Genomic DNA, 27,537 nt, shown 5'->3' on the forward strand with positions numbered 1-27,537 from the left:
TCAACTTGGGTCCCCAGGTCCCTAATTACTTCTTCTGTACTTAATGGATTACCACCTATGTGGTAATTGGTGGGCACTTTGTTTTTGCCAAAGAGGATGACTATACACTTTTTTGCGTTTAGCTTGAGGCCATGGCTCTGGCACCAGTTGTCTGTTTCTATGAGGCCCTCTTGGAGGATGCTTGTGTCGGCTGGAGAGTCGATTATGGCGCCCAGTTTGCAGTCATCTGCGAACTTGGTCAGCCACAGTCCTTCTGTGTTGGCCTGTACCTCCGAGAAATATATACTGAACAAGAGAGGTCCCAGGACTGAGCCTTGTGGGACGCCACTTGTAACTGGTTTGGAGTCTGACATGGCTCCAGCAATTCTAACCATGTGGGTTCTGTCCTTGAGCCAGTTTGCAACCCATCTAGTGACATAGGGGTTTATATTTAAGCTGGTGAGCTTATCTATAATGCCAGTGGGGTATTGTATCGAAGGCTTTGCGAGGTCCAGGTAGGCTGTGTGGACCACCTTCCCTCGTCAATGGCCTTGGTGACTGTTTCAAAGAAATCAACCAGGTTTAAGAGGCAGGATCTGCCCTTAACAAAGCCAAACTGGGTAGGATCCAGTGTCTGTAGGTCCCCAATATCTTTATTTATGAGGTCCATGATTATCCTTTCCATAGCTTTGCAGACCAAGCTAGTCAGGCTTATGGGGCGATAGTTTCCAGGATCCGTTGAGGCACCACCTTTGTGGAGAGGGACCACAGTTGCTGTACGCCACTCTTTGGGTACATATCCTGTAGTAAGGCTGAGATTGAACAGTAGTTTTATGTTTGGGTTTAGCTCTTCTTGGAGTTCATGTAGGGCAGCCGGGACACCGTCTGGTCCCATTGATGCTGTGTTTTTGCTTTGGAGAGGCGGCTCTTACTTGAGCATCCGAGATGTCAGGGGGGCAGCACTCTGCTGGAATAGATATTTGCCCTTTGGGGGGGGGGGGGAGTTTGCGCTGAACCTGTCAGCTAGGATGTTGGCAATGTCTGTGGGTGCGGTGTATTTTTTGTCATTTTGGACTAATTCTGAGCATATCTGGGAATTACCACCCAGGTTCCTAACATAACTAAAGAAAGCCTTGTGATTATCCTTAGTGTCCTGTGCAATTTTTCTCTCGAAGCTGGCCTTAGACGATTTTATGAGTGCCCGTAGTTTTTTGCTAATACTGATCAGAGATGCCTTCCCTTTTTGGAATTTTGCTCTATCATTTAGTAGCTTCCTCCTTCTATTGCATAGCTTGTTTATGGCTGGGGTCCACCAGACAGGACGTCTGTCTTTGGAGGATTGTGTCTTGGTTTTATTTGGGATCGCTTGATCCATGCATTCCTGAAGGTGTTCATAGAATGTGTTTATAAAGGATTCTGCGGTCTGGGCAGTATTTTCCACAGGCCCGGGGGCTTTGAAGGATTCCACCTCAGTTTTGAGGAGTGTGAAATTTGCTTTAGAGAAGTTTTTCACTGTGGTTTTTTGGGCAGGGGGTGGTGTCGGGATGTGAACATCCAGTGAGATTAGTTTATGGTCTGATCTTACCAGTGAGGGATACACTTCTGGTCTGGAGCATAGAGTCCCCATGTTAGTGATGATCAGGTCCAGTATGTTTTCCCCTCTTGTGGGAGTGGTAACAAGTTGTTCCATAGCATTTGAGTTTATAAATTCTAGGAACCTTTGGGCTAGGGTGTTGGAGCTAGAGTAATGCTCCCAGTCTATGTTTGGGTAGTTGAAGTCACCCAATATAATGGTGTTTGGAGAGACCTTCATATTTTCCAGTGTTCTCATGAAGGCCGAGTGGGGTTCCTGGGTTAGGGTGGGTGGTCTGTAGCAGGCTATAAACTGGAAGGCAGTTTTACCCACTGTTAGTTGCACGTGGATAGTCTCTGATGCTTCGTGCTGTGCCACCAACCTGGAGGTGTGGGTATCTTTGACGAATATTGATACTCCCCCTCCTTTTGTGGGTCGGTCCAAGTTTTGGGGCCGAAAAGCATGGTATGAGATATAACCTGGTAGTGCTGGGGTGCTCTTGGGAGCCTTGAACCAGGTTTCTGTTACTGCACAGATATCGATTTTCTCCATGCTAAGGAGAGCCTCGAGTGCGTGCATCTTGAGGTTTAGACTTCTGGCGTTGAGTAGCATTACTCTTAGTTTCTTATTCCTTGTGATACCTATGGAGGTGGGTATGTCTTTTGAGCCTTGCCTAAAAAAGCACTACGGGGGCAGCAAGAGCCTTTGCCAATATCCGAAAGCCCAGGGGTGACAGGTGCAGGCCGTCCCTAGCGAAGCATCGTGGCTTATCGAGCATGTCATCCCAGGCTGACAGGCATTGGATCCCCTTTGAATGACACCAATAATTAAGCCAATTGTTGAAATTGATCATCTTGTCTTCATAATGTGGCATCATTCTTGGTGAGGGTAAGATGCTACTCAAGGTCAGGGTCATACCGGCCTGGGCCACATGCTCAGAGAGCTCCTCTATGTCTCTTTTCATGTAGTCCAGGGAGTGCGTCTCAGGTCATTCACACCAGCATGGACAATGACTGAGTCATATTTGTACTTGCCTTGGAGTGACCTGAGTGCTTGTGTTATGTGGCGGATCCTAGCGCCCGACAGGCAGCTTACCGTGACCTTCTCCTTGTTCAGCCTGGTGAGCGGGCGCCAGTGTGCCTGATGATAGAGTCACCTATTACAAGTGTATCAGGTGTGTTGTTTAGCCTTAAGGGCTGTGACTGTTCGGCACACTGGCTTTGTGAGCTATGTGTCGCACGTGTTTTGTTTTGGGGTAGCGGTTGCTTGGGTGTCTGCTTTGGAGGTCTCTGCTGCTTAGGCAGATTTTTATTTAGAGCCTCAGAGTATGTTTTTGTGTGTTTATGTGTTTGGTCTGCTGTCGTGGTAGGTCTATGTGAGACTGGAATTGTACTGAGTGTGGTTTCCTTCTCCTCCTGACTGGTTACGCCAGTACTGAGTTGAGAGAGCTTAGCCTCCAGTTTGGCTATATGGATGCATTTCTCACATGTGTTGGAATTTATTGGGAGGAGGAGAGGGTTGTCTGTGTACATGAGGCAGTTGTAACATTGCCTCAAGATTCCCAGATTCACCAGTTGGACCAGAGAGAAGACTGACAACTGACCTTTGGACATGCTAGAATAGTATTGGGAATTCCTTTATAATTGAAAAAAAGGGCCAATGGGGAACAAGGTACTCGAGAGGATTTTGTGAGAGTGTAGTGCTTTTAATTTTTTAGTGCTGACTTATATAATTGCTTTAGTGAGCAAGTGCCTTTAGTGAGCAAGTGCCAGGTAACTTAAATGCAATGTGTTACATGTAACTTAAATGCAAAAACGACAAACAGTAACTTTCTTTTAAGTGAAACACGGAAATGAGTACAGTAAGCAATGCAGATATCACTAGGGATCCACAGAAGCACTGAAAAGCCGCAGTTTAGGTGGTATTAGCGTTTCAGGGAAATAACAAGCAAACAAACAACACGCATACAAACAGAGCTAGATTCAGCAGGCCTGGATCTAGTCTATGCTACAGCAAACAAGGTGTACCAATTTCAGTAAGAAACAGTTGAAATATGCAGGCACTATAAGCCTTTAACCAGAAATTCCCAGCTCAAAAGGGCAGAGTCCAGCCTCTCCTCCCACAAGAGTGCAGACCACGAACCTTCTTAATGTAAAATAACTGGCCTGAAGCCCAAGTGCTTAAACCAGAACTAATACACTTTTAGAATAACAGACACTGAGCCCAAAATCAGCAGTTCCCAACTTAGAAGGATGTAAACCACCTGTCCTGCCACCACAGTGCAGGCCACAAACCTTCCTAATGTAAAACAACTGGTCTGAAGCCCAAGTGCTTAATCCAAAGTCAGTCATCAGTTGTTTGTATTGTGGCATCATCCTTGGAGAAGGTAAAATGCTGATGAATGATAGGCTCGTACCAGCCTGCGACATATATTCCAAGAGCTACACAATGTCTCTCTTCATATAGTCCAGGGAGGTGGATCTCAGGTCATTTACACCCACATGGACTATGTTTGAGTCATACTGATATTTGTGGTCCAATGACCTGAGTGCATACATAAGGTGGTGGCTCCTAGCCCCTGATAAGCAAGTGACTGTTACTTTCTCCTTACTGAGCCTAGTGAGATGGAAATCAGTGCATCTCACAATTGAGTCTCCAATGATCAGGATGTTGGATTGCGTGGTGGCTTGCCTTACTTTGAAGAGTTGTTTTGAAAGAGTGCATTCAGGGCTGCTGAAAGTATTCGTTAGGTGTACTTCATCTAGGAGGTCTTTGGGGTTTAGGAAGGTTACATTTAAGTGCCTCGGCATATGTGGGTCTATATGTCTGTTTTGAATTGTGTGTGATGGTTGCAGCGTGTGTACTACTGACAACTTTGCTAACATTAAGGATACTTTTACGTGAGAGCATTGCCTCCAGTGACATTGTGTAAATATATCTCTCACATACAATATCAGTTTGTTTGAGAATTAACTGGTTGTTAGTAAACATGAGTCAATTTCTACATTGCCTCAGAATACCCATATCCATCAAGCTAGTAACAGAGATAGTGGGGAAAGTTCATATCCATGGCAAGAGACCCTTTTTTATCAATTAGACAGTTGGAGTGAGAATATAAAGCAATGTCATGAGTATCCAGTTTGCAACTCTGGGGACTGCTTGGCACTGCAAACTAGTTGTCCTGTGTGCAATTGGGTATTGGTGAAATTTCAATTGTGCTTTTACAAGAAAAATGTCACTCAAGGTGTCTGTGTCTATACAGGGCACTGCCAACACTTGAGGGGAAACTAACAAGCAGACCCTGAAATTTTAAGGATAAAGTATTTTGGCAAATATTCTGAAGTTATAAACATATCAAGCAGTATCTACTGAAAACAAAGAATTAGCTGGTCAAAAATGAAGAAAAGAGAGAAGTCGTTTGAATGGCTACTGCCTGGCAACTACTAGTGCTGGTCTCACTACAACTTCATTCTACTGGGATACAATGCCCCTTGGCTTCTTCTCTCACCAGAAGCAAAACATTAGCACAAATCTCAAGATGAGAAGCAGGCCGCAGCCTGTTTGGTGATCCACAGTCTTGTCCCAGATGGTGTAAGGGTCTTGTAGGCTTGTTGTAGCCTTTTCCTGGTAGATGCCTTGAATAGCAACCAGAACAACCAGGAATGTCAAGTACAGACACTCACTGCCCAACCAGAAAGAGTCAAGAATCAATACATTCTGCTCCTTTTCTCACCAGAAGCATAATATAAGCACAAATTACAAGCTGTCACCTATAAAGCAGTTATCTATAAAGCAGTTATCAGACTTTCTGGGGATCAGCAGTATCCAGGAAATAATGCCCTTGTGCACCTTCTCTCACCAGAAGAATACAGAAGCACCAATCCCAAGATGACTACTGAGAGGCAGAATGTGGGCTCTCCAATAACTGGTGGTCTTGCAATAGATGTTGCAGATTTTAAAGATAAGATGGAAAAAATGGGTTAAAATCCTAAGCACTGTAGTGTGCACTAAGCAGTTAGATAAGAATGAGGGGGTAACTTAAGCTTTAGCTGTCTAACTGGAGAGCCACTATTTTTAAAACAGCAAGAAAGATTGAAAGTGGGTGGGCACTTTGTATTCTGGTTCTATGGAATATAGTGGGAAATAAATATAAATAGCTGAAGGGGAGTGATTTCACAAAATGATAATTTTGTGCTTACTCACAACAGACAATGAAAGGGGGAGGGAAGGAGATATGTGGTCAAATGAACACAATAGGCAGGCAACTAGAAAAAGTACAGTTTTGTACTTACCATAAATGTAGATGTCCGATAGACATGCAACTGCAGTCATAACATATGGGTTGTCCTGCCTCAGGCAGCCCTCGGTCGGCCGGATTCCAAAGTCTGGGTCTGACGTTGGCTGATGTCGCATTTTTCTCCGACATCAGAGCGGCTGGAGTACATAAGCATCAGCCGACGCCATTTTCTTCAGTGTTTCTTGCCCCAGATGCCAGGTGCCCTCCAAGGAAGGCTGTAATCAAATTGGAAGGAAAAAACAGGATTCCAAACAAATAAGTAAGCAATAAACAGATACACCATAACAGATATCCCCAGCTAAGAGGAACAGGGATAGGAGTGGACCCAAGGCATAGAGGGGTATGGAGGGAGGGAAAATCCGACTGCAGTTGCATGTCTATCGGACATCTACATTTATGGTAGGTACACAACTGTACTATGTCCTTCAAGAATGCAACTGCAGTCATAACATATGATTAGAATACCATAGCTTAGCTGGGGGAGGAGGAATGCTCTAGGAAAAAGATGGTGTGGCAATCAAACCCTGCAGGACTGCCGAAGCAAAGCCTGCTCTGGATCTGGAGTATAGGGGGAGATTGTAGTGTTTGGAGAATGTATGCACGGAGCTCCATGTAGCAGCTTCTAGAATGTCCTTTGTAGGCACCCCTCTTAGGAATGCTGTAGAGGTGGCTGTAGCTCTGGTGGACTGTGGTCTGACATTGGCTGGAACACTCTTCCCATGAAAGGAATAACAAAATCTGATGCAATGTCCAATCCATTTTGAAATAGTCTGTTTTGAAATTGCTTTTCCTTGTACTCCAGGGGCGTAAGCTACAAAAAGTTGATCAGACTTCCTACTGGTCTTGGTTCTGTCCAGGTAGTAGCGAAGTTGTCTGTGAATGTCCAAGGTATGTAACAGTCTTTCCCCTTTGTTTTCAGGATTGGGGAAGAAAGCAGGCAGATGAATAGCTTGGTTTAAAGAAACCCTAGATACCACCTTTGGCATAAAAGTAGGGTTGGTTCTTAAGGAGACCCTGTCTCGGTGAAAGATTATGAACGGTGGTATTGCCATTTGGGCCTGTAGTTCCGAAACCCTTCTTGCTGAGGTAATTGCCAATAGGAAAGCTGTCTTCCATGAGAGGAATTGTAAGTCCACTGAAGCTGCTGGCTCAAAAGGAGGTAGGGTCAGTTTTTCTAGGACAAAGTTGAGATCCCAAGCTGGCACTGGAGCCTTTCTTGGTGGCTTAATGTTCTTGATTCCCCTAAGGAATTGCATTAGCAAAGGGTGTGAAAACACAGGTGGATCAGTGTTATATCTAGCTGAAATAGCTGAAGCATGTATCTTTATGGAAGAATATGAGAGTCCATTCTGAAGCATATCTGCCAAATATTCCAGGATGAGTGGGATGTTCAAAATTGATGCATCATGACCCTTGCTGATATTCCAAATGCTGAATCTCTTCCATTTTGCCAAGTAAACCTTTCTGGTGGATGGTCTTTGAGCTTCTGTTAATATCCGCTGAACTTCCTTGGAGAGAGATAGATTGAGGTTATTCATGGGATCTCCCAGGCTGTCAGCTGCAGTGTCTGAAGGTTTGGATGCACTGTTTTGAAGTTGTGCTGAGTCAAAAGTAGGGGCCATTGGGGAAGGACCCACTTCTTGTTGTGACATATGCTCTGTAGTAGTGGGTACCAGTGTTGTCTTGGCCAGTCTGGAGCTATTAGGATCCCCTTGGGTCTCTCTGCTTTGATCTTTAGTAATACTGTGGTCATCAGTGGCAGAGGTGGGAATGTATAGATTTTTAGGAAGTTCCAGTTGAATGAAAGAGCATCTATTTTCCAAGCTTGTGGATGGTATGTCCTTGAACAGAATTTTTGTAGATGATGGTTGAGGTGAGAGGCAAATAGGTCTACTTCTGGCCTGCCCCATGTCGAGATGAGTTGTGTGAAGATCTTTGGGTGTAACCTCCACTCGTGAGGATCTATGAAATTCCTGCTTAGGCTGTCCGCCAGCACATTGTCTTTGCCTGGAACAAACTGGGATTGCAACTGTATGTTCAGGCTCAGTGATTTTTCCCAAAGATTCATTGTCAGTCTGCAAAGGGGGTAGGAATGGGTGCCCCCTTGCTTGTTTATATACCACATCACAGTGGTGTTGTCTGTCCACATCAGTAAATGGCCTTGTTGTAGCTGTTGTCGAAAGGCCTCGATGGCATGCATTACTGCCAGCATTTCTTTTTGGTTTATATACAGATGTGTTTCCTTTGGAGACCATTGTCCTTGTATGCATCTGCCCTCCATATGCGCCCCCCATCCAATGTCTGAGGCGTCTGTGGTCATGGTCTGTGTTATCTGAGGTTTTTTGAATGACATACCTGTGTTTGCCTGGCTTACCGAGGCCCACCATAGGAATTCCTTTTGTAGGCATGGAATGAGCGGTATGGTTGCCTCTAAGTTGTTGTTGTGTTGAGACCATAGGCTTTTTAAGTACCACTGAAGCTTTCTCATGTGTAGTCTTGCCAATGGAACCAGGAGAATGCAGGATGCCATGTAACCCAGGGCCTGTAGGAATCTCCTTGCAGTCATCTGGGTGAGTTTTGCCAAACCTTTGAAATAATGAGTTAACTTTTCTTGCTTGTCTTCTGGCAGGTAAGCCATTTGAGAGGCTGTGTTCAGATTGGCTCCTAAGAAGGTTATTTGCTGGGATGGTTGAAGTCTTGACTTTTGAAAGTTGACTGTGTATCCCAGAGCCTGAAGTAATTGTATGACATAGTTCAAGTTTTTTGTCAACATCAGTTTGTCGTCCACTTGTATAAGGCAGTCGTCCAGGTACAGGTAAATTTGTATCCCCTGGAGCCTGCAATGAGCAATTACTGAAGCCAGGCATTTTGTGAATACTCTGGGCGCAGTAGATAAGCCAAATGGCAATGCTGAGAATTGATAATGCTCTGGCCCTGCAAGAAATCTGAGGTATCTTCTGCAGCTGTGTCTGATAGGGACATGCAGGTATGCCTCCTTGAGGTCCAGAGTAATCAGCCAAGACCCCTTGCCCAGCATGGGAAGGAGTTGCTGTAGAGTCAGCATTTTGAACTTTGGTACTATGAGAAAAGTGTTTAATGCGGACAAATCCAGAATTGGTCTCCATTGAGTTTCTTTTCTTGGCACAAGGAACAGTCTTGAGTAGAACCCCTGGCCTTGTTCTTGTTGTGGTACTCTTTCTATTGCTTTTATCTGAGCCAGCAGAGAAATTTGCTTGATAGCCTCTGCCCTTTGGTTTTGTGGTAGGTTTGGCATGCCCTGTTTTCTGGGTAAGGTGTGAAAATGGAACCTGTAACCATGGTCTATAATGTCCAAAATCCATTTGTCTTTTGTCAATCTGTGCCAATTGTCTGAAAACAGAGATAATTTTCCGCCCAAGGGCACTTCTGTTTGCTCCTTGGTTGGCGGTTGTAGAGGAAATTCATTGAGACTGTGTCTGAGGGGCGGGGGAGACCCCTGTGTCACTTCTTTGGTTTGCTGGCTGCCATTGTCGTCCCCTGTAGGGACCTCTGTATTGTCCTCTTCCTCGTCCACGCCTGTTTTTACCCCTTTGAAATTTTTCAGGATTAGGAAAGGACCAGTTTTTTGAAGGCCAATTCCTGCTGAATCTGGGTGGCTGAACCTGGAGGAAATCTTTGACCGTCTGAACTGATTTTGCTTTTTCCTCGATGGACTTTAACACATCTTTAGCATTAGCACCAAAAAGCTTGTTCTTTTCCAAGGGTGCATCCAGAAGTTTTGCCTTAACATGATCTGGTAGAGGTTTGTTCTTTTAACCATGCATATCTGCGAATAACTGCCCCTGTCATAGCTGCCCTACATGAAGCTTCCAATGCATCATATCCACACTGCAGAAAGTGATTGCTGACTTGCTGAGAATTATGTACAGCTTCCTGCAAAGACTTCCTGTCTAAAGGGTCAGGAGAGGCCAATGTTTTCTGTAAGTCATCTAACAGGTAATCCTGATATTGTAATATGAAAAAGGCAATTCAAAGCTCTCATAGATAAAGTGGTGGAGGTGTACACCTTTTTCCCCCATCTCTCTAATGACCTAGCTTCCCTGTTGGAAGGCAAGGGATTTTTAGAGTTGGAAGCTGAAACACCCTTAGGTCCCTGAGAAATAGATTCTAAATCAACAGTATGGGCCCTGAACAAATGGGAATGTGTGTCTGGGACCCTGTAATATCTGTCTGGCTTGGCTGGAGCAGGAGGGAGAGAATCAGGGGTAACACTGGAGTCCGAATAAAGATCATCCAAAACATCAAGCACAGGAGGAATAGCTAAGGGCCTGTGCTGGGGCTTTTTAAGGAAGATTTGAAGGCGCTTTCTGGAATCAGAATATTCCTGGCCTTGCCACTTGAAATGTTCCCTCATGGTATGCAGAACTTCCCCAAAAGAAATATCCTCAGGAGGGGAGGCCGAGGGAATGGAATCCTCTGCATCAGAGTCCTCATAGGTCTGAAAGAGGTCTTCCTGGCCCTCGGAGTGGATAGAGTCCTCAGAGTCTTCATCTGTAGGGATAGGTTCAGAGGGATCAACCCGGGGCCTCTTATCTGGAGGAGGCTGGGATGCTCTCTCAGGATGGGCCTGTGAACCTCTAATCATGGAAATTAAGTCTGCGGCCATAGACATGATTTGTGTCTCAGGAGTAGATTGAGTCAAGGTTTTTGCTGTAAGGTGCTTAGTCTTGCTGGCTGCCTTAGCCCGAGTGTAGGCCTTAATAGACATGGCCATAGGAGGCCTGGCAGCTCCACGTGCAGGAGTGACCTTATCTACAGCAATGGTCTCAGGCAATTCCTCGGTTTCAGTATCCGGAGGAAAATCTATAACTGGCGTTGGATCTGGTATCGGAGTCGTCGGTATTGCGGTGTCTTCGGTTCGGAGCGGTGGAATAACCGTCTCAGAGGGAACCGGAGCACTCGCGGTAGGTTTTGACGTGGAGTCAGTGGTAGACGCGGGCCGAGGATGTCGGTCCCGGTCTTTTCGTTTCTTGGGCGTTTGCGATGTTGGAAGCTCCGACGGCATTGTATACTCAAATTTTTCGCCGAAAGTCTTCAGCGAACTCCGCCTGGTGCCTGAGAGTGCGCTTGTTGAAGCGAGTACAGGCGACAGGCCGAGACGTCGTGGTCTGGGCCAAGGCAAGGAAGACAGTAAGAGTGGAAATCCTTATGAGGTATTTGTTTACCACAAGACAGACAATTATTAACTTTTTCAGTAATTTCTGACATCGGCTGAGGCAAGAAAAGGTCCCCAACGGGGTACTTAGCTTTTTTGATGACTTCGGATTCAAAGAATGCAGGAGCTGACCGACCGACACGTGCGAACTGCTTCTGCTTCGGGCACCGCGCGGCAAGAAAGACTGAAGAAAATGGCGTCGGCTGATGCTTATGTACTCCAGCTGCTCTGACGTCGGAGAGAAATGCGATATCAGCCGATGTCGGACCCAGACTTTGGAATCCGGCCGACCGAGAGCTGCCTGAGGCAGGACAACCCACATGTTATGACTGCAGTTGCATTCTTGAAGGACATCAGTTGAGTTTAAGAACACAACAGCACCAGGGTGGGAGGTGGAAGGTGGGAAAATACAACGTGACTCAACAGACACAGCTGCAGTCTCCTTCCTTATTTTATATGCATTTAAAAGCAGAATACAAATAAAACATTGTGCAAAGAAAACAAATCACAATATACAAAATAGAAGAAGTCAATAAAGTGGTACAGAATACAAGAAACCAAAACCAAACTAACCTTTCCCTCAAAGCAAGTTGTGTCAGAATATGGGTGAGCTTTTCCAGTAGCTGGGCCAGTTGCCTAAAAGCATGCACTACTATAAGTCTTGCTTTGGCACAGTGCCTGGCTACATTAGAGGGAAGGGGTTTACTGCAGAAAAGCCCTCCATCCAAGCTGCCAGGGTGATGGCTCCCTAACAACTACTTCTCCCCCACAACAGGATGGGGTAATGAAGGGGCTGATATGCTGGCAGGGGAGATAGATAAACGTTATTAAAAAAACAGAACTGGCAGGTTGTAAGTAAATGCAGCTATGGTTAGAGAAATTCTGCATGGCTTCTTTAGCATGCCCTTGTGAACTGCCTCAGTTGATACATCACAGACGATAAATCTGGATTAAGACAAACTATGGCTCCCAGGCACTGCAACATACCTTAACTATTCAGTGGAAGTTACCCTGTCAACAAAACGCAATACGTAAAGCACTATGGTTTAATTGACAGTTCTAGATATTGCACAATGAGAGCAAATACACCCCTCATCCTCCTCCGATGTCACTACCATGGAAAGACAGCCCATGGTAAAACTCGTTTTACAACAAAGAAGGAAATGCATGATGGTGTTACACATTCAGGAGTGAAAATGAAAATCATCAGTGGTCTAATGTGAACTAAGGAAAGAAGTCTGAAACAAATGAAATAAGAAAGAGGAGATCTACAAACCTGCACTGACTTCCACTTCTACAGGTAATATAATAAATTCTGTGTTATCAGACACATTTGTTTTTATTCTGATGAAGGCTGTATGATTATCTGCATCTCGTGATGAAAAGCTGGCCCTCATCACACCTCTCGTTTCATATGGTGGAATTTCCTGATAGAAAACAGAAAAATACAACCATTATTGAAGCTGAAAAAACAAACAAGGTGCTAAAACTTGCTGCCCAGTTACATGTATTCTGATGCAGTGACAACCACAAGGTATCTTGCATGAAAATGACAATACTTTTTTTACATTCTGAGCTGGCTGAAAGTTAAGCCTATCCTGATATTATCAGTCAAACAAGTCAACAGATACCAGGGTAAGGAAAACAATTTTACCAAGCACTCTAATGGCACTTGTAAAACATGACTGGGGGGGAAGCATTAACAGCATAGTAAGCACATGTCATGGTGCAAAACAAGAAGTTATGTACTCACCATAACGTTCGATGTATGTAGTCCATCTCGTCTCACATTCTTACCTATGGGTTCGGAGCCGAATCTCGGCTCCGACTCGGTCATACTCTAGCTCGAAGTCTTCAATTGGCTTGTGGCTAAGAGGTATCCCATGGTGCAATGCGCCTATTCCCCAGATCTTTTTGCAGTGAGCTCACATCCACACATGCACACACACACACAGAAACATGTTGAGAGGAAGAACCAACTCAACCTATCAAGAAGGAGTGCTGAAAACAGAGATTCGAACTCTAGGTCCTCCAGGAGGGGGTAGGTGGGTGGGTTATTAAGAATGTGAGGCGAGATGGACTACATACATCAAACATTACAGTGAGTACATAACTTCTTGATGTTATGTAGTCCAATCCCGCCTACATTCTTACCCATGGGACAGCGTCCCTAGCACCTAGACCTTGGATGGCTCACTGGAAAATACTCCTGAGCACTGTGGAACCAAATGAGGATCTGCCCCTTGATACCAGATCCAATTTGTAATGAGTAATAAGGGTGTGAGGAGATGCCCAAGTAGCTGCAGCACAAATATCATCCATAAACATCCTGGCCTGAAAAGCAGTAGAAGTAGACCCCGAACGTGTAGAGTGAGCCTTTACCTTGAAGGATAATTCCTTGCCATTTGAAGAATAGATGAAGGAAATGCAGCTAGAAATCCATCTGGACAGAGTTACTTTGGAAACTGAAGTCCCTAGTCTTTTTTCTGAAAAGGAGACAAAAAGTTGGTCAGATTTTCTAAAATCATTTGTTCTATGTAAATAGAAACATAATTGTCTGTGGACATACAGCTAATGAAACTTAAATTCTGCCTTGTTAGAGAATCCAGGCAAAACACAGGCAATTCAATAGACTGACTGAGGTTTACCACTGAAGCAACCTTAAGCATAAAGGAAGGATTAAGTCTTAGCAAAACCCTATCTTTGTGAAATATCAAGTAAGGGGGCCGGACTGATAAAGCTTGAGTTCAGAGATCCACCTAGCCAAAGTGATGGCTATCAAAAAAAAAAGTGTCTTCCACGACAAAAATTGTAGGTTACAGGTTGCCACAGGCTCAAAAGGAGGTGAGTTAAGCTGCTGTAGCACAAATTTAAGGCCCCATTGCATAACAGGATCAAAGATCGGAGGTCGTAGTAGCATACATAGTCCCTTTGAGAAAGGCCCTACAAAGTCTATGCACCATTATATTAGGTTCATTAGCAACATGAAAAGAAGAAATGGCTGCCAACTGTACTTTAATAGTTGCCGCAGCAGATCCCTGACTAAACAGTTGAGATAGAAACTCTAAAATCGATGAGATGGGAGCTGTGTAGGGATCAATCTGTCTTTTATGAGCCCAAATGGAAAATCTCTTCCACTTACTGGAATAAATCTTCCTAGTAGAAGGCTTGTGGGAGGAAGACAGACTATGAACCACCTCCGGTGAAAAACCATGAAGCCTGACTAGGGACGGAATTGGAGCAGCCATGCTGTCAACCTGAGGGTTTGGATGGAGGGGTGGAACTGCCCCGACATATGAGTCAACAGATCCGGCTCTGGGTCCAGAAGCCAAGGCTCGTCCATTAGATAAGGGTGAAGAAAGGGGAACCAGATCTGATGAGGCCAGTGTGGAGCAATCAGTATCATTTTGCTTCCCAAAGAATGTGCTTTCTGAATAACCTTCATTATCAGGGGAATGGGAGGGAAGGCATAGAGAAGACTGGAGGGCCAATCGTGAACTAGAGCGCCCCTGGGTGTTTCCTGTTCTGGGGGAATAAGGGTGAAGTAGCTGCTGCATTTGGCATTGAGGGGGCTGGCAAATAGATCGTAGCAAGGCTGACCCCATCTGCAGAAAATCCGTTCCGCCACCTGTTCGTTCAGGGACCGCTCATGAGGCATCAGAACAGCTCTGCTCAGCCTGTCTGCAATCACGTTGGAATTCCCCGGAATGTGCGTTGCCACTAGAAAGTGCTGGGAAGATACTGCCCACTGCCACACTGGAAGAGCCTCTCTGCAAAGGGGATACGACCTGGTTCCTCCCTGTTTGTTCAGATACCAGACAACAAGACATGCTGTCCGAGTGGACTGCAATTGTCCCAAGAGGAAGAAAGCTGTGAAGTGCTTCCAACGCTAATAGCACCACTCTCATCTCTAAGACATTGATATGCAAATGGATCTCGTGTTCCTGCCACGTGCCTTGGACAGTCCTGAGATAATGCCCCCCCCCCCGATCTGGGAGTCATCCGTGGCCACAGTGGCAATCGGAGGAGGAAAAACAAAAGGCATATCCGTGTTGAGATTGCTGGTCTGAAGCCACCAGCGCAGATCCTACTTGCACCTGCCGGTTTTTACAATAAGATGGGAGAGAGAAAGGTGCTGAAGAGACCATTGGGCAAAAAGTAGCCACTAAAGAATCATGTGAAGTCTTGCAAGAGGGACTAGCATAATTGTGGCAGCCATGGTACCGAACAGCTGGAAGACCACTTTTGCCTTGACCTTCTTCAGTTGTAGTAGAGCGTAGACTTGCTGTAAAACCTGAATTCTTTCTTCTGGCAGGAAGACCCTCATGAGCACCGTGTCTAACTCGGCGCCGATAAAAGGTGACATGCTGACAGGGCAACAATGCAGACTTTTCCCAATTCAAGGTGATTCCCAGACTTTGGCACAGTACAACAGTGGCATCCCTGGTCTGTAGTAGTAGATGCCTGGTGGTGGCAGACAGGAGCCAGTCGTCCAGGTACGGAAACACTTGGAATCCCATACGTCTCAAGTGAGCCGTTACCACTGTCATGCATTTGGTGAACACCCTGGGGGCTGTGGTGAGACCAAAGGGCAGGGCACGAAACTGAAAATGACTGGCTCCCAGCTGGAAGGGTAGGTGACTTCTGTATGCCCTGTCCATTTTTATATGGTAGTAAGCATCCTTGAGGTCGATGGAGCACATCCACACATCTTTCCCTAATAACGGGAGAATTGACTGTAATGTGACCATGCGGAACTTGGACTTCACTACATGAAGGTTAAATGGCTGAGATCCAAAATGGGTCTCAGGTCCCCTGTTCTTTTCGGCACCAAAAAGAATCTGGAGTAAGTCCCTAATCCTACTTGGTATGAGGGGATGGGCTGGATGGCTTCTTTTAACAGCAACTTTTGAACTTCTAAGGTTGCGGAATCCTTTTGACTGGGTGGAACGTTTGGGATTCTTTTCTTTGGAGGAGGAGATGAAAGAAAGGGAATGTGATAACCTCTGGAGATTATATCTCTAATACCCACTGATGCACAGTCAGGCCTCCTCTCAGAGCACTGGTAGGGGGAGCCACGAAAGGAATCTTGGTCCCTCTGGTTACGTGGGCCTCCCCTGCCTCTAGGGTGGCATCTACCTGAATTTCCACTCCCTCTTCTGTTTCTGGCGGGGGAATCACTCGGTGTGTCATGAAAAAACCTCTGCGATTTTCTGAACCACATTTTCCCACCCTTCTGGCACTTGGGATAAGGTCTAGAAGGCATGGAAAAATGGACTCCCACGGCAGACAGGGTTTTTCTTTCCTGCTCGCATGTAGTGAGAGTATCCTTCACCTTGGTTCCACATAAGGATGAACCATCAAAGGACGTGTTGATGAAGGTAGACTTGAAGGCCTCCGTGAAGTTGCACAGGCGCATCCAGGAGTGCCTCCTAAGAGAAACTCCGGAACCCGCAGCCCTGCTCACTCCATCGGCTGCATACGAGATCAGCCTCATGGAGGAGTTAGCAATAGAATTTATCGTAGACATCTGTGCATTGACTTTCTGAGCCACAGCATCAGAAACGTTACCCTGTAGAGAATCTGCCAATTCCTTTAGGAGAATTTAGGGTAGACATCTGTGCATCTACTGGATGTATTGTGCATGACTTATTAACCTGTTTCCAAACTAAGTTATGGCACTGTGATGTGGTTACTGTTGAAGCGCTCTCAAACTGTAGCAGTAGCATCTATTCTCCTGCTTTATCCACACTATCCGCAGATTTGTATCTTTTACACCCTCCTATCTCCTCGTTACTTCCTTTGACCTGTCTTTGTCTCCTTCTACTAGCTTCATCCTCTCTTTTTTTTTCTCTCTCTCTCTCTTTTCAGAGCACACTCAAGCAAATCTGCAGTCTGCGGCTACCACTCCACCCATACAGTATAAGAAGGAATCAGTACTGCAAACTAAACAGGGATATACATTTTGAGCCTTAAGAGCAGGGTCAGTCCACCCAGGCATTCTACTTGTATGTTTTATGAGAGTGAAGCTATTACATTAGCAGTATTTCTTAGTAGTTCTCAGCTTGCTAATAAAACTGACTGTTGTAGCCTTGTGCCCCCCCCCCCATCTAGTACAGTAATCCTAACTGTCCAATAGACAGTATACATTTAATTCAGATCCCTGTGACTAAATTAACCATTAAGCAGCCCTCTCAGTGCTTTCTGCCTTAGTTTGTATCACGTGGAGGCCCACCTGTTTATTTGCATCTCTATACATTCCCCTTCATTGCTAATGTATCTCTCTACTCTAATCTGTGCACAAACTGGTTACTAATCAGCAAGTCAATGTGAAGACACACTCCCAACCTTAATAAACTTTCCTGTCTCTTCTCTCCTTCACTTTACAGGTAGTTTGAATTATTACTTATCTCCTCTGGGGCCTTCAATGATTTCCACTGATTGCCTCTCTGGTTTCTTTGCATTCCACCTGGTTTACACCCCTTGTATTATCTCCCTCCCCCAATACAAAGTCTATATTAGAATCCTGCTGAGCATGGAGCCATCTTTAAATTTCTAGTCTCCCACCAGGACACAAGTGCTCTTCAGCAATTACATTCTGCTTGCCGGTAAGCCATTAGACCTCAGGAATTTGTTTAAAGTGTTCAGATTTGTAAACTAATACTTACTTTTTTCTCTCGTCTTGGTTGGCTCTGCCCCGCTCCGTTCGCCCTCGCTAACGCTCGGGCTTCTCTCCGCTCCTCTGCCCCCCATTCCCTCCCACCCCCACTACCTCTACATTTATAGTAATCACAGCCACACCCACAGCTCAACCTCACATCACCTCCACCAATCACAGCTCCTCAAGTCATATCACATTATACCACACCAACTTGCTCCACACAAAATACTCCCAATCACTCTCATTCCCACTAGGCATTTTTTACATCACCCACACTACTTCTCCATCCACATTTTGTGCAACCCTATAATTCCTATTCAGACCCCCCACCTAGAAACAACTTAAAACTTTATAACCATGGCTATCACACAACTAACTGTAGTCTGTCTTCTCATAATTCTTTACACCACCACAAGTTATCACTCTAGCAATATCCCTAAACTTAGTAGCACAGCACTACATTATGCACTCTCATATACAGACACCACACATTATAATAATATCTGCCCACAGTTATTCAAGAACTACATAACGACGGACCAATTCAGAACTAAACACATATGCTCTCATTCCTACTCCAAAAAACACAATACTTTCTTACACTCCTCACCAAACTCCAACATCTGTATAACCATTTTAACTCCAGGCTCACCATAAGTGGGGATATCCACCCCCAACCCAGGCCCAAATCCATCCTGTCCAACACAAACTGCTCCAACACAAATGTCAGAACATAACACCCCCACTTTCTTCATCCCTGGGCAAATCAACAACAGCAGCAAAACCAAGCATCTTTTAATGCTAAATATTAATATTAGAAGTATCAAAAATAAAATACCTGAACTCCAGGTCACAATAGCACACTACTCCCAGACATAGTTGCTTTAACAGAAACCTGGCTAAATAAAAACATAGCTAACTCAGAAGTTCTCCCTACCGACTACGATATCATTAGACAAGACAGCCCACTTCGTAAAGGGGATGGAACTGCCTTACTGTACAAGTCCAACTTAACTGTCCGTCTATTACCAAACTCCTACCCCTCCCCCAAAAATTGGGACATACTTATCTCACAACTTCAACTTCACCCTAAAAAGGTCATCACCGCAATTGTGATCTATACTCCACCTGGTAATACACCTGCTAGCCTTGAAGACTTCTTATCCTGGAGTGCTTCCACATACTCACAAGAAACCCTTATTCTGGGGGACTTCAACCTAGATTGGTTCACCAGTATATAAGAACCACCAAGTAATCTAATAAATCTCCATGGCTAGTCCAAATTCCAAATAGATGTGATAAAAAATCTAAAAGGGAATCCATCCTTGACTGGGTCATAACAACCCCACATTGCACCTCACACAGGCAGTCTCCCAGACACCTTAAGTGACCACAACATAATATACTTTATACGTAGTAGAACAAGCATATGCAAAACCACTAACTATATATCCACTAGAAACACAAAAAAATTCTCTCCTGAGATCCTCAACACTTCATCTGTAACTGGACCCCCCCCTAAAAACCCTCCCACTTGACCAGGCTGTAGCATATTTCAACAAAACATTTCTACAACACCTGGACACTGTCACTCCATTGTGCAAAATCAAGGTTAGAACCTCTACAAACCCCTGGCTCAGTAAAGAAACCAAACAAATCCTCAAGTCCAGAGACACTGCCTGGCTTTACTATAAAAAAAACAAAGAAACACAAAGCCTAACTAAGTACCAAGAACTGCGCAACCATGCAAAAAAAATGCATTAGGCTGGACAAAAAGTCCTACTACACAACATTACAAACTAAATACCAACACAACCCGCAAAAACTTTGGAAAAATGTAAACCATCTACTAAAATCCACCCAAAAGGCTACCCCAAACCAACCACCCCTGACACTAAAGTTCCCATTGAAACACAATTCAACTCCCACTTTGTGAACTCAATTCTATCCTTAGTATCACAGGACAGTTCCTTCCTCACTATCCCCCCCAACACAAATAACTCTAATACAAGCTTTACCCTCAAAACAGTTTCCACCACTTCAATCAAAAGCATGCTCTCCAAATTAAAAACCTCATCAACAGCAGCTGACCTACTGCCCAGCTATTTCTTGAAACTCACAGCAGATGCTATTGCTATCCCAGTCTCCACTCTCATAAACAGATCAATTGTTGAAAACTATGTGCCCAAACTCTGGAAAATATCCTATGTTACACCCATACATAAAGGTGGGACCTACACTTAACTTAATAACTACAGACCCATTGTTGTACTCTCTCCCTGGCCAAAATCCTAAAAAAATGCATCCATACCGAAATGATAAACTATCTCCTAGACAGCAACATCCTGTCACCTACTCAGCATGGTTTCAGTCCTGCCCATAGTACCACTACAGCCCTCCTCTGCTTCACAGACACAGTAAACCATCTAAAAAATGAAGGATTACAAGTGTCAACTCTTTTCTTGGATATGTCCAAAGCATTTGACACAATCTCACACCAAATCCTGCTAAACAAACTAAACCAATATCATCTACCAAATTCCACTCTTACCTGGTTCCAAAGCTACTTAACTGACAGGTACCAAGCTGTGAAATGGGAAAATTCTCTCTCTCCTCAGCTGCCGATAACTATAGGAGTCCCACAGGGTTCTATCTTTGGACCACTACTATTCACAGTCTTCACAAATGACCTCCATAACTCCACACAGCATGCATCTATAATTCAGTATGCAGATGACACTACCTTAATCTGTGCTGCACAAAACATTCCCACCCTCCCGCAAACTCAACTAGCATTCTCTGACGTTGAAAACTACCTTACCAAAGCCCAACTTATCCTCAATCCAAAGAAAACTCATCTTATGATTATAACCAGTTCTAACAAAAACACTAACAGTCAATTCACTATCTACTCCACAAATGCTACTCCAATTGCTCCAGTGGCACAGGCTAAGTTATTGGGAATAACCATAGACTCCCACCTAAAATTTGATAGTCATCTCAACTTAACTATTAAAAAAGTATATGCCAAACTGGTGTCACTCTACCGTATCAAACCATTTCTTACCAACAACACAAGATCAGCCATTGCTCGCTCCCAACTTCTATCCACCCTACTCTATGCATCTCCCATTCTGACTAATCTCAACAAAACTGAACTAAGCAAAATGGAAGCCTGCTATAACAGAATTGCCCGCTTTGCTTCAAATTGCTCATACAGAAAGTACAGTTTTGTACCTACCATAAATGTAGATGTTCGAGTGTATACCCTGCTGCTGTCATCACACTTGGGTTATCCTGTCGTCAGGCAGTCCCGCCTGAATTCCAAAGTCTTGGTCTGGCGTCGGTTGCTGTGGCTTCTTCCCTGACGTCAATGCGCCAGGGGTATATAAGAGGCATCCAACGCCATTTTCTTCAGTTTTTCTTGCCCCAGATGTCAGGTGCCCCCCCTCCCCAAAAGGTGGTCAGTAGAAAGTACCAATAATAAAAAGTTTAGCACAAACAAAATATCCCTCCAGCTATAAGCAAATACACCACAAAGGTTGTATCAGATTTTAAGGTACTGAAAGGTTTTAGTTAGGTCAGAGGGGATGGAGGGAGGGTAACCTGGACTGCAGCAGGGTATACACTCGAACATCTACATTTACGGTAGGTACAAAACTGTACTAAGTTTATCGTGTTACCCTGCTGCAGTCATCACACTTGGGTAGAATCCCAAAGCTAAGGATGGGAGGTGGAGTCAAACAGGGTTAGAGGAGGCTAGAAGGCCCTGCAAAACTGCAGTGGCGAAGCCAGCTCTAGTCTTCGAATAAAGTGGTAAGTGATAATTTTTGGTGAAGGTGTGTACTGAACTCCAAGTTGCAGCTTCCAGAATATCCTTGGTTGGCACCCCCCTGAGGAAGGCTGTAGATGTAGCTGCTGCCCTAGTAGAGTGGGGCCTTATGCTAGCAGGAACTGATTTTCCATGGTGGGTGTAGCAAAAACGTATGCAATGTCCTATCCATTTGGAAATGGTCTGTTTTGAGATAGCCTTTCCTTGTGATGCTGTATCATAGGATACAAAAAGCTGGTCAGATTTTCTGAAAACCTTAGTTTTATCCAAGTAGTAACGTAGCTGCCTGTGAATGGCCAATGAATGCAGGAGTCTTTCACCTTTGTTCTGTGGATTTGGAAAGAGGGTGGGTAAATGGATGGTTTGATTTAGAGCCACACTGGATACCACCTTAGGCATAAAGGAGGGGTTAGTTCGTAGAGAAACTCTGTCTTGATGAAAAATGAGGAAAGGCTCTACTGCCATTAGTGTCTGAAGCTCTGAGCCTCTTCTGGTTGAAGTAATTGCTAGCAGCAGGGCAGTCTTCCATGATATAAACTTTAAGTCAGCTGAGAAAGCTGGCTCAAAAGGAGGTAGCGCAAGTTTTTCCAGAACAAAATTGAGGTCCCAAGTAGGTGTTGGTGCTCTCCTGGGAGGCCTAATGTTTTTGGCCCCTCTGAGAAACTGCCTTAGGAGTGGATGTGAAAATAAGGGAGGATCCGTGTTGTAGTTAGCTGAAATAGCTGAGGCGTGGATTTTAGTAGATGAAAAAGAAAGCCCTTTGTGTAACATCTCAGTTAAATATTGTAGAATCTGAGGTATGTCCGGCTGCAGGGTATTTTGGCCTTTAGCTTGGTTCCAGGCGCAAAACCTTTTCCATTTGTCTGAGTAGGCTTTCCTGGTGCTGGGCCTCCTGGTCTCCAGAATAACATCCATAACAGCTTGTGAAAGAGGAGCTGGCTGGATGCTTAGGTGATTTGCCATGCAGCCAAGTTTAAGATTTTGAGCTGGCTGTGTAGAATCTGACTGTCTTGCTGTGTGAGCAGATGAGTAATTTGTGGTAAAATCCATGGTGGGCCCTGGGCCATATTCCTTAATAGTGGGTACCCAGTGCTGGTGTGGCCAGTCTGGAGCAATGAGTATCATTCGGGGCCTCTCCATCCCGACTTTCAGCAGCACCTTTGTGAGAATGGGTAATGGAGGGAAGACATATACTGTCAGCATTTCCCAACTGAATGAGAGTGCGTCCACTTTCCAAGCTTGATGCTGAAAAGTCCTTGTGCAAAACTTTGTTAGCTGATAGTTTTGCGGGCTGGCAAACAGGTCTATGTCTGGGTGCCCCCATTTTTGAGTTATCATTGCAAATACTTGTGGATCCAGTTTCCACTCGTGGGGATCCATGATGTTTCTGCTTAGGTCGTCTGCCAATGTGTTATTTTTTCCTGGCAGGAATTGAGCTTGTAATTGAACTTGGTAAGCCAGTGCTGTGTTCCACAAGGTCATTTGCTTGGCTGCATAGAGGGTAGGAGTGTGTACCCACTTGTTTGTTTATGTACCACATTACTGTGGTGTTGTCTGTCCTTATGATAAGCTGTCCTGGATGTAAGAGGTCCTTGAAGGCTGTCAGAGCATTCTATACAGCAAACATTTCTTTTTGATTGATGTGCAGATTCCTTTGATCTGCAGTCCATATGCCTTGAATGCACTGTCCTGCCATGTGCGCCCCCCAGGCATAGTCCGATGCATCTGTTGTTATAGTTTGCCTGGCTGGGGGTAAGGTGAAAGGCTGACCCTTGTTGAGGTGACATGCCTGTGACCACCATAGAAACTCCTGTTGAAGGCAGGGAATGAGAGGTATCATTGTTTCCAAGCTGTGGCTGTGTTGAGTCCATACGCTTTTTAGGTACCATTTTAATTTCCTCATATGCAGTTTTGCAAATGGTATTAGTAGTATGCAAGATGCCATGAAGCCCAAGGCCTGCAGAATTTTTCTTGCAGGGAGTTGGGTCTTTGTTGCCATTGTTCTGAAGTATTGAGTTAATTGTAGTAGTTTGTCTGGCGTCAGATAAGCCATCTGCGCCATTGTATTCAAGCTGGCACCCAGGAATGTCATATTTTGTGAGGACACTAGTTTTGATTTCTTTTTGTTTACTTTGTATCCTAGGCAACTTAGAAGGTGTTTTACAAAAGCCAGGTGTTGTAAGAGAATGTCCTTGCTTTCTGCTTGGATGAGGCAGTCGTCCAGGTATGGGTATATTTGAATTCCTCTTTGTCTGCAGTATGCAATTACTGGTGCCAGGCATTTGCTGAAGACCCTGGGCGCAGTAGATAAGCCAAAGGGCAGTGCAGAGAATTGGTAATGGGTTGAACCTGCAATGAAACGGAGGTATCTTCTGCAATTTTGTCTGATAGGGACATGCAGGTATGCCTCCTTGAGGTCCAACGTTACTAGCCAAGCTTTCTTGCCCAACATGGGAAGAAGCTGCTGTAGTGTTAGCATCTTGAATTTGGGTACTTGCAAGAAGGTGTTTAGAATTGAAAGGTCCAGAATGGGTCTCCAAGCTTTGTCCTTTCTGGGGACTAGAAAAAGCCTTGAGTAAAATCCTTGGCCTTGCTCCTGTGTAGGTACCAGTTGAATGGCTCTCATGTCCATGAGAGCTGTAATTAGTTTTTGTGCCTCTGCCCATTGATTTTGTGGCAGGTTTGGCATTCCTTTTATCCTTGACAAGGTGTGGAAATGGAATCTGTATCCTTGTGAGATAAGGTCTAGGACCCATTTGTCCTTTGTGACGATGCGCCAGTTGTCTGCAAAAAGTGCTAATTTTCCTCCCAAAGGAGCTGCCAAGAGAGTTTTGCTTGGCAGTTTGAGGTTTAAGTCATTGTGTTTGCCTTCTAGTAGTTTGGGACCTGTCTTCTCCTCCCTTCTGTGTTGCAGTGCCCCATCGGCGAGGTTTGTAAGGGATTTGTGCTTGTCCTCTGCCCCTTGGGCACCTGTATTTACCCCTCTGTGGTCTGTCAGAAGCTGGAAAGGACCAACTTTTTGTTGGCCAATTTCTGCTGAAGCGTGGGGGCTGTACCTGTAAAAAATCTTTGACCGTCTGCATAGATTTTGCCTTATCCTCCATTTTCTTTAAAACCTCCTCTGCTTTAACCCCAAATAAGACATCCTGCTGTAAGGGTGCATCTAGTAACTTTGCTTTAACATGATCAGGCAGAGATTGTTCCTTTAACCTACGTATAACAGACCCAGTAACAGCTGCTCTAGAGGAAGCTTCCAAGGCATCAAACTTTTAGTTATGTACTCACCATAACTTCAGATGTTTGGGATCCATCTCGCCTACATTCTGAATGATGGGTTCGGAGCCGATCCTCGGCTCCGACTGCACGCTATGCCAAAGAGCGAAGTCTCTTATTGGCTGAGCTTACTATATCCCAGGATGCACCACTACCAGTCCCCCAGATCTAGTTTGTCCGCATACATGCACACACGCATACCCTGCTTATATAACATCGTCAGATGAAACAAGATAAAAACAGTTGAACTCAAAACCGTTCAATCTCTTCTGATCTGCAAGGCAGGGGAAGGAGGGTATCAGGAATGTAGAGATGGATCCCAAACATCTGAAGTTATGGTGAGTACATAACTAAAAGATGTTATGTGATCCTATCTCGCCTACATTCTGAATGATGGGACAGCGTCCTAGCACCTGAATCCTGGGTGGCTCACTGGAAAACACTCCTGAGTACCGTGGCACCACATGATGCTCACCCTTTACATCCCACACCCAATTTGCAGTGGGAAATGAAAGTGTGGGTTGGACCAAGTAGCCGCAGCACAAATTTCCGATATAGCGAGCTTGGAATGAAAGGCTATAGAAGTAGCCATAGCTCTGGTAGAATGAGCTTTGATAGATGATGTAAGATGTTTATTCAAGAAGAATAGGCCTGAGTTATGCAATCTCTGATCCATTTTGAGATTGTAGCTTTTGTGATGGTTTGGCCCAATTTATTATCTGAGAAGGACACAAACAACTGGTCTGACTTACGAAGTTGCTGAGTCCTGTCTAAATAGAAGCGTAATTGCCTGTGAACATCCAATTTATGGAGAGTGTATTCTGCTTCATTAGAGAATTTTGGAAAGAAAACTGGTAGTTCTAGAGATTGTTGAAGACAGAAACTAGAACAGACCTTTGGGACAAAGGATGGATTAGGCCTAAGTGATACTCTATCCTTGTGGAAAATCAAGGACGGTGGTTTAATAGACAGGGCTTGAAGCTCTGAGACTCTTCTTGCCGAAGTAATAGCCACTAAGAATGCCGCTTTCCAAGACAGATATTTTAATTCGCATGTAGCAGCCGGTTCAAAGGGGAGATGTTAATGCGCAAAGCACCAAATCAAGATCCCACGGAGGTGCAGGATGAAAAACTGGTGGTCTTAACAGACTCGCACCTTTAATGAACGTTTTGCATAGTCTGCTGCTCATCAAAGGAGGATCCGTGGATTCATGGAATTTAGAGATAGCAGCTAGTTGGACTTTAATAGTTGATACAGAAGATCCCTGATTAAACAGGGATGTTAAGAATTTCAAAACCTCTGGGACAGGAGCAGTGATAGGGTCTAAGCCCTTGAGTTGAGCCCAGATAGCAAACCTCTTCCACTTACTGAGGTACAATTTGTTAGTGGTGGGTTTGTGGGAAGATAAAATGTGAACAACTTCGGGTCTAGTGTGTGACTTCTAACTAAGGTTGGAAGTGGAGGAGCCAAGCTGTCAATTTCAGAGATTGAAGGGACTGATGCCAATGTCCCGACTGATGGATTAGCAAATCCGGGATCAGGTCTAAGGTCCACGGATCGTCCACTGCATGCTTTTCAGGTAAGGAAACCATATCTGACGAGGCCAGTATGGGGCAATCAGAATCATTGAAGACCCCAGTTGAGAAGCTTTTGAATAACTTTGGGAAGGAGTGGAATTGGAGGAAAGGCATAAAGTAGCCCTGTTGGCCAAGGTTGTGCTAGAGCATCCATGGCTGGTACTTCCTGATGTGGAATCAAGGAGAAGAACCTTTGGCACTTGGTGTTTTGTGGAGTTGCAAATAGGTCGCAGCACGTCCCCATCTCTTGAAAACCTGGGCTGCTACTGCGGTTTAGAGACCATTCGTGAGGAGAGAGAATTGTCCTGCTTAATTTGTCCGCCAATACATTTGACTTTCCGGGATGTGGGTCGCTACCAAGAAGCGGTTGGTAGCTACAGCCCATTCCCACACTCTCATGGCCTCTCTGCAAAGGGGATACGATCTGGTCCCTCCTTGTTTGTTCAGATACCAAACCACCGACATGTTGTCTGTGTGGATGGCGATGATGCCTTGAGGAAGAAACTTGTGTAAGGCCTGTAGGGATAGAAGTACAGCCCTCATCTCCAACACGTTGATGTGGAGAAGAGCTTCCGGAAGCCAGGAGCCCTGAACTAGCCTGCCCAGACAATGCCCCCACCCTATCTGGGAGGCATCTGTCGTCAGGGTAACCACTGGAGGGGAGAACAAAGGGTTTTCCTGATCCAAGTTGGATGTCTGAAGCCACCAGCGAAGGTCCCTTTGCATATTTCCGTAATGATGATGTGATGATTGAGGGAAGATCCTGAAAGGACCATTGAGTTGACAAGAGCCACTGAAGAATCCTCATGTGTAATCTTGCTAGAGGAACTAAAAGAACCGTGGCAGACATTGAGCCTAAAACCTGTAGGACCATCCTGGCTGGGGCTTTGGATCTCGAGATCAGAGCTTGAACTTGGCCCTGTAACGTTCGGATCCTTTCGCAGGAAGAAAGATGCATCAATCTTGAGTCTATCTCTGCTCCTATAAACTTTATGCTGAGAGGGCAGCAAGACAGACTTTGACCAATTGAATGTAATCCCTAGGGAAACACCCAGGGAGATGGTGGCTTTGAGGTTGTCCATTAGTAGATGCCTGGTGGTGGCAGTCAGGAGCCAGTCGTTGAGATAGGGAAACACTTGGAATCCAAGACT

At 44.9% G+C, this 27,537-nt stretch overlaps 1 protein-coding gene across 2 annotated transcripts in view; it reads right to left on the reverse strand.

Moving 5' to 3' along the window:
- Nucleotides 1-27,537, reverse strand: part of TMEM131 (transmembrane protein 131) — a 3,850,119-nt gene that overhangs the window by 1,432,187 nt on the left and 2,390,395 nt on the right. For both annotated transcript variants that reach the window (XM_044072169.1, XM_044072168.1), the window contains exon 9: nucleotides 12,320-12,470. In XM_044072169.1, coding sequence (XP_043928104.1) covers nucleotides 12,320-12,470 — 151 coding nt within the window. The remainder of the gene's footprint in view (nucleotides 1-12,319; nucleotides 12,471-27,537) is intronic.

This window comes from Protopterus annectens, chromosome 5.part0 (assembly GCF_019279795.1).
Source record: "Protopterus annectens isolate FY-2018-M chromosome 5.part0, PAN1.0, whole genome shotgun sequence".
Lineage (NCBI taxonomy): Eukaryota > Metazoa > Chordata > Ceratodontiformes > Protopteridae > Protopterus > Protopterus annectens.